This window comes from Schistocerca gregaria, chromosome 6, assembly GCF_023897955.1.
Source record: "Schistocerca gregaria isolate iqSchGreg1 chromosome 6, iqSchGreg1.2, whole genome shotgun sequence".
In the NCBI taxonomy this organism is placed as follows: Eukaryota; Metazoa; Arthropoda; class Insecta; order Orthoptera; family Acrididae; genus Schistocerca; species Schistocerca gregaria.
In genome coordinates, this window is record NC_064925.1 from 276,122,396 (window position 1) to 276,135,664 (window position 13,269).

The 13,269-nt window shown below is 40.0% G+C and overlaps 1 protein-coding gene across 2 annotated transcripts in view; it reads right to left on the reverse strand.

The window, feature by feature from the left end:
* LOC126278036 (vacuolar protein sorting-associated protein 35) overlaps positions 1 to 13,269 on the reverse strand; it is a 104,527-nt gene that overhangs the window by 68,570 nt on the left and 22,688 nt on the right. For both annotated transcript variants that reach the window (XM_049977777.1, XM_049977778.1), the window contains 3 exons: positions 8,870 to 9,068; positions 8,467 to 8,661; positions 4,180 to 4,263 (listed from right to left, as the gene is read on the reverse strand). In XM_049977777.1, the coding sequence (XP_049833734.1) occupies positions 4,180 to 4,263; positions 8,467 to 8,661; positions 8,870 to 9,068 (478 nt within the window). The remainder of the gene's footprint in view (positions 1 to 4,179; positions 4,264 to 8,466; positions 8,662 to 8,869; positions 9,069 to 13,269) is intronic.

Sequence of the window (13,269 nt, forward strand, 5' to 3'; positions counted from 1 at the left end):
GCGAAGTGCAACACCTGGAAAGCGTTCTGAGGAGCAATGGGTACTCCACAAATGATATTAGAAGTGTAACAGAGCCAAACCACCGGCGAAGTAAGAAACCAGAAAAAGAAATGTCGGGTACGGCCTTTCTGCCATACATTCCCAGAGTGACGGACAGAATCGGCCGTATATTACACAAGCACGGTGTAAAGACAATTTTCAAACCGACAAGGAAGATCAAAGAATGTCTTAGATCGGCAAAGGATAAAAGGGACCCACTTGCAACGTCAGGAATATACCGCTTACCATGCACATGCGGGAAAGTTTATGTCGGAATGACTGGAAGATCAATCAACACCAGGATCAAAGAACATAAGCGACATTGCAGGTTGGGACAGGTGGAAAAATCGGCCGTGGCAGAACACGCACTGAGTGAGACCGACCAGGTACATGTAATAAAATTCACCGACACGGAAGTTCTGGCTGTAGAGAAGCACTATCACACCCGCTTGTACAGAGAAGCTGTAGAAATACACAAACACGGGAACAGCTTCAACAAGAAAGAAGAAAGCCTTAAGGTAAACGGCTCCTGGCTTCCCGTACTGCAGAGAACGACCGTAGCAGGTAGCAAGAGGAGAAACGCACCGGAAATGACCGCGGAAATGACCGCGGAAATGACCGCGGAGAAGCCCTCGGACGTTGGCGCGCAAGGTACATATAGTCTGCAGCCGCGAGCCCGGCTCCAGTTCACCTCCGGCAATGGAGGGTGAAGCTTTGACAATGCCAGCCACTCGTGCTGGCGAAACGTCAGCAAAATCATCACACGAACGTCGGCCGAAGAACCCGAGACAGAAGCAAATATTTGTATGGAGTATAGCCATGTACGGAAGTGAAACATGGACGTTAAATAGTTTGGACAAGAAGACAACAGAAGCTTTTGAAATGTGGTGCTACAGAAGAATGCTGAAGATAAGATGGGTAGATCACATAACTAATGAGGAGGTATTGAATAGAACAGAAGAGAAGAGAAATATGTGGCACAACTTTGACTAGAAGAAGGGATCAGTTGGTAGGGCACATTCTGAGGCATCAAGGAATCACCAATTTAGTATTGGAAGGCAGCGTGGAGGGTAAAAATTGTAGAGGGAGACCAAGAGATGAATACACTAAACAGGTTCAGAAAGATGTAGGTTGCAGTAGGTACTGGGAGATGAAGATGCTTGCACGGGATATAGTAGCATGGAGAGCTGCATCAAACCAGTCTCTGGACTGAAGACCACAACAACAACAACAACAACAACAACAATGGTCCACAGCTGATGCTTATGTTTTGTTGCACTTGATAGTACTATTTCACTGTGTAACATTTCATCGTGGCCTTTCCCGTATTTTATTTTGTTTGCGTAAGGAGACATGGACATTGGTGACAACTATCACCAACATTAATTTGTGACAAGAATGCCACATTTCGATTTGAGTTGTACATAAAGCAAAATTTTTGTAACAACAGTGATAAAAGTGTGCATGTGGGCTACTTCATAAATTCAGTACTCATTATTACTGCAACAGTTTATATTGTCAAATAGTCAAACTTGGTACCTGCATATATATGTCTTGAAATGGCAGCCCTTGATAAACTTTCAAGTGATCTTTCTTAAAAATGACTGTTTTTGAGTTATGACAATGAATTAAATGAGTAATAAGAGACCAAAACATGCAAAACAAGGGCAGTGGAATATAGCTGAATTAAATCGGATGAAGCTGAGAGACATTAGGAAATGAGAGACTAAAACTAGTAGATGAGCTTTGATATTTGGTCAGTGAAAAACTGATGGTGGCTGAAGTAGAAACAATATACAGTGCAATGAAGGTTGGCAATGGCAAGAAAAGTGTTTCTAAAGAAGAGGAACACATCTTGAGGGATCAAGAAATAGCCAATCTGGTAATGGAGGAAAGTGTCCAGATTAAATATTGTAGAGGGAGACCAAGGCCTGAATACACCAAGAAGGTTCAAAAAGAGGTACGCTACAGCAGTTGTGCAAAGGTGAAGAGGTTTGCACAGGATAGATAGCATGTAGAGAGTTGCATCAAACTAGACTTTGGACTGAAGACCACAGCATGTTCGAATTAACTTTTTAAGTCTCCCTCCCTTTGTATTAAGATTAACATATGTAAATGATATGTGGCTGAAACAACTAACTATTCTCAGTCTTAAATATAGTATTTTATGCAAAACTATTTGTTAGCACCATGAGAAAGATAATACTGGCAAAGGGCGAGCACCACAGTGGGGAAAGACATCCACTAATAAATGAGGCCAACAATTATTGATAAAGCATTCCAATATTCGGTGTCTGCATACATCTACATCTACATGACTACTCTGCAATTCACATTTAAGTGCTTGGCAGAGGGTTCATCGAACCACAATCATACTATCTCTCTACTATTCCACTCCCGAACAGCGAGCGGGAAAAACGAACACCTAAACCTTTCTGTTCGAGCTCTGATTTCTCTTATTTTATTTTGATGATCATTCCTACCTATGTAGGTTGGGCTCAACAAAATATTTTCGCATTTGGAAGAGAAAGTTGGTGACTGAAATTTCGTAAAAAGGTCTCGCCGCGACGAAAAACGTCTATGCTGTAATGACTTCCATCCCAACTCGTGTATCATATCTGCCACACTCTCTCCCCTATAACGCGATAATACAAAACGAGCTGCCCTTTTTTTGCACCCTTTCGATGTCCTCCGTCAATCCCACCTGGTAAGGATCCCACACCGCGCAGCAATATTCTATATATATACAAGTGTTCATAATATATACAAGTGTTCATAATATATACAAGTGTTCATAATATATACAAGTGTTCATAATATATACAAGTGTTCATAATATATACAAGTGTTCATAATATATACAAGTGTTCATAATATATACAAGTGTTCATAATATATACAAGTGTTCATAATATATACAAGTGTTCATAATATATACAAGTGTTCATAATATATACAAGTGTTCATAATATATACAAGTGTTCATAATATATACAAGTGTTCATAATATATACAAGTGTTCATAATATATACAAGTGTTCATAATATATACAAGTGTTCATAATAAATCATGAATCACTAACAACAAAAACCTTACTCTACACTCCAGTTCTCCTCTGGCTATCTAATCTCAAAGGTCAAGGTAATATGGAGATTTAATGTTCCAAAAGCAGAGCGGACAACTGCATTATCTCTTCCGTACACAGTTAATTCTCTCTATACAAGGCATTATTTACAACTAAAGATTTTAATGTCACAGGATGTGGAAGCGCTATATGGCAGAGATTTTAAAGCTTAGTTACAGCTATTGGATTTGCCACAGCAATGGTAACTTACACAGAAGTGCTATGTTCCATAGTAAAGCTTTAAAAAAACTATTATTGTTACCCAAAGCATAATAAATTGGTGACTGTAATGACATACACTTTAACATGTCAAAATGTATCTAAAAACAAAGATGATGTGACTTACCAAACAAAAGTGCTGGCAGGTTGATAGACACACAAACACAAACATACACACAAAATTCAAGCTTTCGCAACCAACGGCTGCTTCATCAGGAATGAGGGAAGTAGAGGGAAAGACGAAAGGATGTGGGTTTTAAGGGAGAGGGTAAGGAGTCATTCCAATCCCAGGAGCGGAAAGACTTACCTTAGGGGGAAAAAAAAGGACAGGTATACACTCGCACTCGCAGCGCGCGACACACACACACACACACACACACACACACACACACACACACACACACACACACTGTACTTGTCCTTTTCTCCCCCCTTAGGTAAATCTGCCGCTCCTGGGATTGGAATGACTCTTTACCCTCTCCCTTAAAACCCACATTCTTTTGTCTTTCCCTCTTTCCTGATGCAGCAGCTGTTGGTTGCGAAAGCTTGAATTTTGTGTGGATGTTTGTGTGTCTATCAACCTGCCAGCGCTTTCGTTTGGTAAGTCACATCATCTTTGTTTTTAGATATATTTTTCCGAATGTTTCCCCCTATTATATTAACATGTCAAAAGTTACAATTGGTTATTAAATTTTTATCAGAAGCATTAATATACTATTACGAAAATTAGAGATCTTTACAATTACCAAAATTAACTTTCTCATGTGGTCCTGTAGATTTAAGTGTTCGTCCTTACCTGTATGATGCATTCCATCAGGTATTCCTGAGCAATAGCATCCCTACAACTAACAACTTGCTCTAGAATTCCTGGTAGCACAAGCTGAAACAGGAAAACACAAATATCAAGCATTTCTATATGGAAGTGTCATTTATATACAGTGATCTAAGTTTAAAAAGGTATGAGTAATAAACATAACAATGATACCTTCATTTAAAAAGGAAGAGTGAAGTCAAGAATTTATACAAATGTAGTATTTTACTGCAGAGTGATAGGTACAGGGTATTTTGCACAAAGAAGGAGAAAAATTATGTTTACTGCTAATGCTATTACCACTTGTTTCCTGGAATAAATCTGGATTTGAATAATGTTCCCTAATAATGTTAAAATCTGCTGCATTCTTACTGTTTCAATTCTTGGAGGCTCTTCTCCAATGTACTCTTGCAACTTGCTAAACAAACTGTTAATGTTCCACATAGAGGTATCGCCATGTATTCTCTTGCGAATGGACCTTTTCACATTTGCATTTCCACTCCTTTCCAAACTTTCCCCATCCAACTGTATCACCTTCCTTTATGCCTGAAAGGCACAGTCTTTATTCTTGCTTCTAAACCAGTGATTACTATTAAATACGTTTCAACTATTGGAGATGTTTCCACAAGGCGCTCTTTAGCCAACCTGTTAAGTCATTCTGATGAAACCACTAGCTACAAGTTTGTGCTGTACCCTACAATGCACGAGAACCTAATTTTCCCGTTACTCACTTGAGGTAATATTTTATAGTAGTTTTGTACAAAATAAGTAAGAGAAAATAAGTAAGAGAAACTAAGCTGTGTAAACATTTCATACCAACAGTTTCACTGCAACTACTCACAGCAATCCTTTATAGGAATAAACAAGCTGTACAGATAATCACAGGGGAAAAAACAGTAATTTTCAGCAAAGAAATGCTGGCACACGTGGTAGAATTCACAGGTTCTCCAAGTAACAAAACGTGTGCTGAAATCTACGAACATAAACCAATAACTGCACTCTGAAGCAGCTCAGGCAAAGGCAATATTCATTTTTTGTTAGTTAACAGGTATATCTCTGTAGCCTTGGTACACATTAAAATCACAGGTGTCATTAGAGAGGCAAAAACAAAATGATACAGCACATCAATATATAATTCAATAATTCATTTTTTGCATATGAAAGAGTAAGTCCATGCTGAGTTGGCTGATGTGCACAGAAATCATGCTTCACCATATGACACAGTGGTTGTGTGGTGCAGATGCTTCCATTATGGCCAATTAAATCTGAATGATGATGAACCTGTAATCACAATGAAGGTCCTGGTCCTGGTACTTCAAGATTGGCTTATTGCATTACAGCGATAGTGGAAAAAGTGAAAATCAGTCACAGACCAGTATTTTGCACAATATTTTGAACACAACAAAGATTGTTACCCCCCTTGGTTCTAAACCTGTCCGGACCTGCTCAAAACGCCTGCCAAACTTTGGCAGCAGTTACCTAATTACCAAAGCAATACGACTCTGCAGAAAGCCAACTGCAGAAGCATGTGATGCAAAGACCCAACCGTAATTGGATAAGGTGTTGCTGAACGTTTCCTGGGACTGGCATGGCGTGGTGCTAACAGGTTGCTCTCGTAAGTGGCAAAATAGGTTTCGTAGGATGTTAAGACGATGTGTCACAGGAAGCTGTCCAAGGGGTGTTTTTGCTCCAAGATAAAAAAAACCTCATTCTGCGCAGGGCAGTCACATATGCTGCATATTTTGGCTCTAAAATTTTGCCTCAACCCTTTATTATCTTGACATGGCACCTACACCTGGTCTGCTGAAATATATCATTTGACAGCTCGCATGTAGTTGATTATACTGCGATTGCGAAATTGCAATAGCAGCCACTGCATATGCCCACGGCTGACAGCTCAAGCATGTTTTATAAATGCAGGTTACAATCAACATATATATAGCCATCACATAATAATGTATGTATACATAATGACAACAAAGAATATTTTTCCAACAGTGGAGAGATTGACTACAGAGAAAGCATTTGACAGTACACGAAACTAGGAAATAAAGAACACCCAGAGTTAATAATAATGTCTGAGACATTGTCCCAAATTGTAACCATAATAGCTGCACATGAAATGTCATATAATAATGTAAACCTAAGCATACAAAAGACTACTCTATTCACAATTGCAGAATGAAATAAAGAAAAAAAAGTACATCATTCTTGGTTGCAGAGAGAGACAGGCTTAATTCTGTATACATTTACACTCACCAGTTTACGAAGTCAATGGCTCATCCTGTTCTCCTCCACTACCAACTGAATTTTTCACTGCCAGTATTTGGCTGGCAAGGAGAGGAGAGGCAGTGGCCAGAAGTTCCTGATCAAAAGACTTTCTGCCAATTTCTTGGTTTAAATGCCAAACCTCTCCACAGTGTGCCTCAAAGTGAGAGCATCTGACACTGCTGATAGTGATTTGTCAGTCGGATGGAGATGTGCAGCATGGTGGACCTCCTTGTGCTATTTGCGAGGGGTAGGAGGCAATGTACAGGCACCGGGTTCCGCCCTCTCCCTTTTCACACATCATCATCCAATACAAAACAGTAGTACACCCCCCTCCCCCCCTCCACACACACCCCTAGTTTTACAAATACTGGAATGGAGCACGTTGTAAATAAATAAACAAAAGTTATCATTGGAAACAGCACCAACACTACCATAGTGGTTCTTCATCAAGAGAAATCATTAACTGTTCATTCTAATTCATAATTCTACCTATGGTCTGTGCTTTTCTAATAAGTTTATTAACAAAGTCTACATTTTTGCCCACGAGGTGGTGCCTACGGAAGCAAAATCTGATGTAATAGCATTTCTACTTCCATTATTATTTCTAATTTAAGTCTTAACATCACTCCAAACCAATTCAGTTGGGTTGAAATGGGAGTGATAAGGTGGTAGACTAATTACAATATGACCTCCTTTCCTTGCAATTTCATCTACAGCATATATACATATTGCAGGCTTATTTTGTTTTACAAGTGAAAATAACAGCAGCTTTGTCATGTTCATGTCGGCAGCAATGTCTCTCGACTGCAACCATCGCAGCATAGTTTCCTTGTCGTCACACGTTGTTGGAGTTTTGTCTAACATCACAGAATGGTAAAGTGCATTATCCTTTACAACCATTACTGTAACATTAAAAACCACTGGAGAAATAGTGGATGGTCCATATCTTCCTGGTAGCCACAGGTTTTTCTCAATCGAAAGTCTAAAAGGGCTTCACGCATAAAACCATTTGAAGAACCTGGATGTGCCACAACTTATCTGGCTCCTCTTCCTGTTAGCTGATGATCACTATTCAGAGAATCACCTATCCAGCATTTATCAACTGCTAACCACCTAACTGAATGTCTACCCTTCCCAACAATTTTATGTACGGAAATACTACAAGCCGCAATAACACAAGCTTTTTCGAGCAAATGTTTTTGTCCAGCAAATTTTTTAAGCAACTACTCACACTTTTTAGTTCTTTGATGGAGTCAAGAATTTTCTAGATATGCTCTAAACCTTTATTAGCACGAACTGATACATGGCCCTGAAAATAAATATTCTTTTTCTTGCTCGTAAAACTCCTGCATCCTTCATAGCAATTCCCAAGCATGACTATTTAATGCCACAAATAGTAATAAACAAACAGTAGTTGAAGTGGTAACATAACACGACTATACTGAAGCAGGCAGTTGCACACTAACACACTATGTTTACATAGAAGCTGGCAATGTGGTAGTGTTGATGCCTGAACCAAATTTTGTAGCTGGGCTGTAATTGGTTCAGAAGACGTAGTGCCTCACGTTTCTCATCTGTTTGTCAACCATACTGCCAATCTATGGTGCATATGTAGTGGTTATGAAGTGACATGTTTCAGTGATTCAGGTTTTTAATATTTTACATCTTTCTCTTGTCAGATAAAGAAACCACTGAGTGGCAGGCATTTTCAAAATCATGACAGGTGGTTTTTGAGGTGTAACATTTCCTGAACAAGCCAAATCAAAACTTCTATAAACAAGGTCTCCACCAAGCCATCCACCATTCGGAAAAATGTATTGAAATTAAGGGTAAATGTGTAGGGAAGGATTAAAGCATTACCACATTTCATATTGACTGATTTCAGATGATTAAAACTTTATGGCAGCCCTCATAATTTATAAATATTTTCTGGGACTTTATGCATTATAAACTAGTTCTTATAAATTTTGTCAATAAGATGTTCTCACAGTGATGCCTTACCTTGCGGTACTTATCAAGGTTGACTGTCTCCAGTTGTGAAAGGCGCACAAGGTTTGTCCCAACCAAAATTCTTAACTCCTCACGTTCCTTTTCTCGCCTCTCTCTATCCCTTGAATGTCCTTGATGTTGCATACGCACCCACAGTTTATTCATCTCAGCAAAGTTCATTAATACAAAATCAATTGAATCGCGCACCTATAAATGCATCACAATTTCATGTTACTAAATATTACACAGTTCATATAAATAGGAAGTGGAAATTTACTTGTCTTCAGAATGAGCTAATTAGCAACAGAGTCACAGAAAACATACATTTATTTACAAAACTCTTTAACTGTCAGGGGAAAGGCTGTGTGTGTGTGTGTGTGTGTGTGTGTGTGTGTGTGTGTGTGTGTGTTCTTACCGTTCCCTCAGCTTCATCATCTACGTCTGCAACATCAGGCAGCACATTACGTGTACACTGCAAAAGATAGTTGCGAAGGAAGAGACCACGTAGGGGATGCTGCACCCCGCGGCACATCTCCACCAGATCACGCAATAAATCACGCTTGCGGCATGTGCCAGTCTTTATGTAAACAAGACCTACAGTAATCAGCAGATACCTGAAACAATATTTCCATTTCAGGGTTTCATCACTGGCAATAATATTATACCTGCAAGCCAGTTACAACTTTTATACACTACAGTAAATGAATAATACAATCACTATAACTATTCTTTCTTTGACAGATAAATATCTACACTGATGTCAATGCTATTGCTGCTAAAAACCTATGTTGTATAATCTATGACACAGACAAATGAAAATGAGACAGACAAAAAAAAGTAAGTAAACTATTTATTGTTTCAAGAGTAATTGCCGAAACTGTTAATACGTTTATCCAATTGTGAGACAAGATGATCAGTGTCTGCAAGGAAAAAAGTTTGTAGTTGCCCACAGAATCCTGACTGTACGCAGGTGTTCACCTTTTCAGGGCTCCAAAAATGTGGAAATCGCATGGGGAGAGATTGAGACTGTACGGAGGATGTGCAAGAGCTTTTCAGCTTTTGCAGTGCACTCTAAACAATATTAGGGCAAACCACATGTCGTCAAGGTTGTTTTGACTACACTGCTGAAGTTTCAGTGGGAGGTCCTTACACGTCTACCATACACTCCCAATCGGCCCCTGTGTGATTTCCATATTTTTGGAGCCCTCCAGAAAGACATCTGTGGCCTTATTTTATTCAAGAGGCATCCTGTGGCATTTAATAACCACCATGATTGCCTGTGTCCATCACAGCACTGGCCTCATGGGCCTCTTGAGGAAAATGGTACATAAAAAGTTGAAACACTAGGGCTGTATACCTTGAGGTCAATGGCTGAAAATTATCTAAGTTCTGAACTGAAATAAGTGGGGAAGAAATTACTCAGTATTTAAATGTCAAGTTTAGAGTTGCACCATAAATTGTTAGTGGCATTACAGTCACCCAGTAAAAGGGAGTGGAGATGTAGCAGGGAGATCAACTCTATGATCTCACAGTATGAAACCTTTTCTTTAAGAGGGAGACAGAGTTCTTTTTTTTTTGTTACGGTTTTAGGGCGCAAAACTGCTACGGTCATTAGCGCCCAGTCTGTGACTTAGGAAGAGGTTTAAAAAAAAAAAAAAAAAAAAAAACTGGAAACCAGCAGCAACGGGAGTGAAACTCAAAAAAGTGGGGAAACTAAAAACAGAAGGAAAGCTTAAAAAACCACTGTAGAAGGGGGGTTGTTTGAACCCAAAAAGAGCTTCAAATGACTGACATCATCTCACTGGCACTAAAACTCGAGAACGTGATCGGCTGAGCGTGTGTCATCTACTAAAATGGTAGATATATCAGGTGACAGCTGTTGATGGGCGCATAACGGAGTAAAATAGGGGCACTCAAGTAAAAGGTGTCTCACCGTCCACAGTTGAGAGCAATGGGACAAAGTGGGGGAGGATCGCCACTTAATAGATGTCGATGGCTAAAAAGACAGTGCCCTATCTGGAGTCTAGTTAAAATTACCTCCTCCTGACAACGAGTTTGGGAGGAAGAGGTCTAAGCACAGGGAAGAGCTTTCATGTCGCGCAATTTATTATTGGGAAGTGTCAACCCACGTGCATGCCATAGAAAAGCAATACGACAACATAAAACACTCCGTAGATCAGCAAAGGGAATCATGCGAATAGCAGGCTGAAGAAGAGAGACTGCAGCCTTGGCCGCTATATCGGCTGCCTCATTTTCACAGATACCAACATGTCCTGGGATCCGGAGGAACACCACAGAGATGCCCCCCAAGTGGAGCAAGTGGAGGCAGTCTTGAATCCGGTGGACCAGAGGGTGGACAGGGTAGAGGGCTTGGAGACTGAGGGGAGAGCTGAGTGAATCTGAGCAGATAACATACCGTATCTGCTGATGGCGATGGATGTATTGGACAGCCTGGAGAACAGCATAAAGCTCCACAGTAAAAACTGAAAACTGGTCGTGAGACAGAGATTGTAAAGGCCGAATTCTATATTTGTTCACATGCATACCAGCTCTGCTTTGGTATTTGGCAACAGGAAGTGTTAAGGACTAGCATACACACCTCATCAGAGTCTTTTTCAGGAAAGATTCAGTTCTTATAATAGGATCAATATTATGTAAAATAGATAAATATTTTTTGAGGGATCAGGCTTTCTAAAGAGCTACGCACAAGCCAATGAGAAGTAAGGTCAACTGTTTCAGATCAGGGAAGTGTCAATAAAAGCCATTATGCTTCTAGTGCATTACGTTTACATGTGCGGCCAGTGGCAATGCAAATGGAATGGAAATGTTGATTATGATTTGGTTTGGGTTAGTACCATCTGTTGGTTGTCATCTACTTGGAACATTTCAACAACGGTAAAGAGGGGATTCCAGGCAGTCAGGCTGCCTTCACCTTTGGTTTCTTCTTCTTCTCCTCCTCCCATACCTTCCCTTTTCTTCTTATTTTTTGGGATCTGGGTTCAATACAAAGGATGTTCAGATACCAGCCTGGTTCAGATGGGAATTGGCTGTTTTGCAGGCTGATGTCCATGCCACTTTCTGCCGCTTGTAAGAGCAGTATTGTGTTGGTTAAGGATGCAGCAATAACTTCACTAAGGGGAGTTAGCTGGCTAGAGGTCTTTATCATACAGGCAGAGGGGCTGAGGCCCCAGCACAGGTCAGGAATGAAGAATGGGTAAGCACTTAGGAGCCGCCTCCCACATAGGAGTGGATGAATTAAGGTGGCTGCTAGTGTTTGATGATAAGACGGGACAGGGAATATTCATCCTTGTACATAATAGGAGGGCTGCTGCCATCTGGGCAGGGAAGAGGATATTGTACATACCCATGACTTCCTGATATGTTAAAGATTTTTGAATTCTTGAACAAATATTTCTTCAGTCTTAAGAGTGTGCTGAATAGTACAGCATCTAAATGTATGTGAAAACAGCTTTTAAAATACAACAAACTTTACTAGCATTCTACATCTTTATTCTTTTGCCTATGAATTTATTTCACAACATAGTCACCCTGGCGACAAAAACATTTCTCCCAACAAGAAACCAGTGTGTCGATACTATCAGTGTATAATGTATGACTTTGTTGATGCAGCCACAGACTCACCTCTGCATGAACTGCTTCATCACTATAAAAGTGATCCTTGAAGATTTTCTATACATTTAGGAAACAAATGAAAATTGGATGGGGCCAAATTGAGACTTTATGGAGGATAAGAGTTCTTCAAATTTGTGTCAGAAACTCTATTACAGCATACTTTTTCTCATGCACTGACATAGTTACATTACACACTGCCATGTTACATGATAAAGTTTGGAGGCCTCTAGTGGTAGAGGATTACAACTTGCACCACTCAAGTGAGAAAGTCTACCAAGTACCATGTTATTGGCAACAAATAAAAAATTTGGAGGCATTACTTTTCAGTCATGCCCTCATACGTTTCCTTCCTGCTATTTGTGATAAGTGGGGAGGGGATGCTGCTTCCTGTGATTACTGCAGCGTCAAACATAATCTCAAATTTTTTTTCAGTAATAAGTCACCTGTAAAACACAAAATAATTGCACCAGTTTGTACACTGCTATCTTCAGGTCCTATTTAGACCAGAAACACAAAATTGACAACCTGTTTTTCCACATTTGCATATAACTGCTCGTCCATTTGAAATTTTTGTGCGGGGTAACTGTGATTATTGTTACAAAGTTTGTTGCAGCATAACAAAACCTGTGACCAGGTGGTGGAGGCTGTTTTAATCAGTATGGATCATTCAGCATTTTATTTATTGAAAGGACCTTGCCTTCCATTTTGTCCACAGAAAATAATGCCTTGGGGTTCAAGAAGGTTTCACTGCCAGTAGTGGTACAGATTGGAAATTGAGGCTCATCTCTCTCTCTCTCTCTCTCTCTCTCTCTCTCTCTCTCTCTCTCTCTCTCTCCCCCCCCCCCCCCCTTAGCTGACAGTTGTTTCTGTCTCTATTTGTAGCTAATTAAATATCCTTCCATGTTAAAGTAAGTTGACTGAGCTGATGATTTTGCTGGGCCCATATGATCACTAACGGGGTTTAGCTCAATACTTTCTACTGGGATTAATTTGCCATGGTGCCACCCAATATGATCATGTACCTTCCCCCTAGATTGCCACCCGACCGAGGCAATGGTCACCTGACAAGGAGGTCATTGTCCCAGGTCCCAAACAACATACAACACACACTCCTGCAAATTCACAGTGACATATCAGCTCAGGCACCGATGGTGTGTTTCCTGGTAATCATGATACTACCAC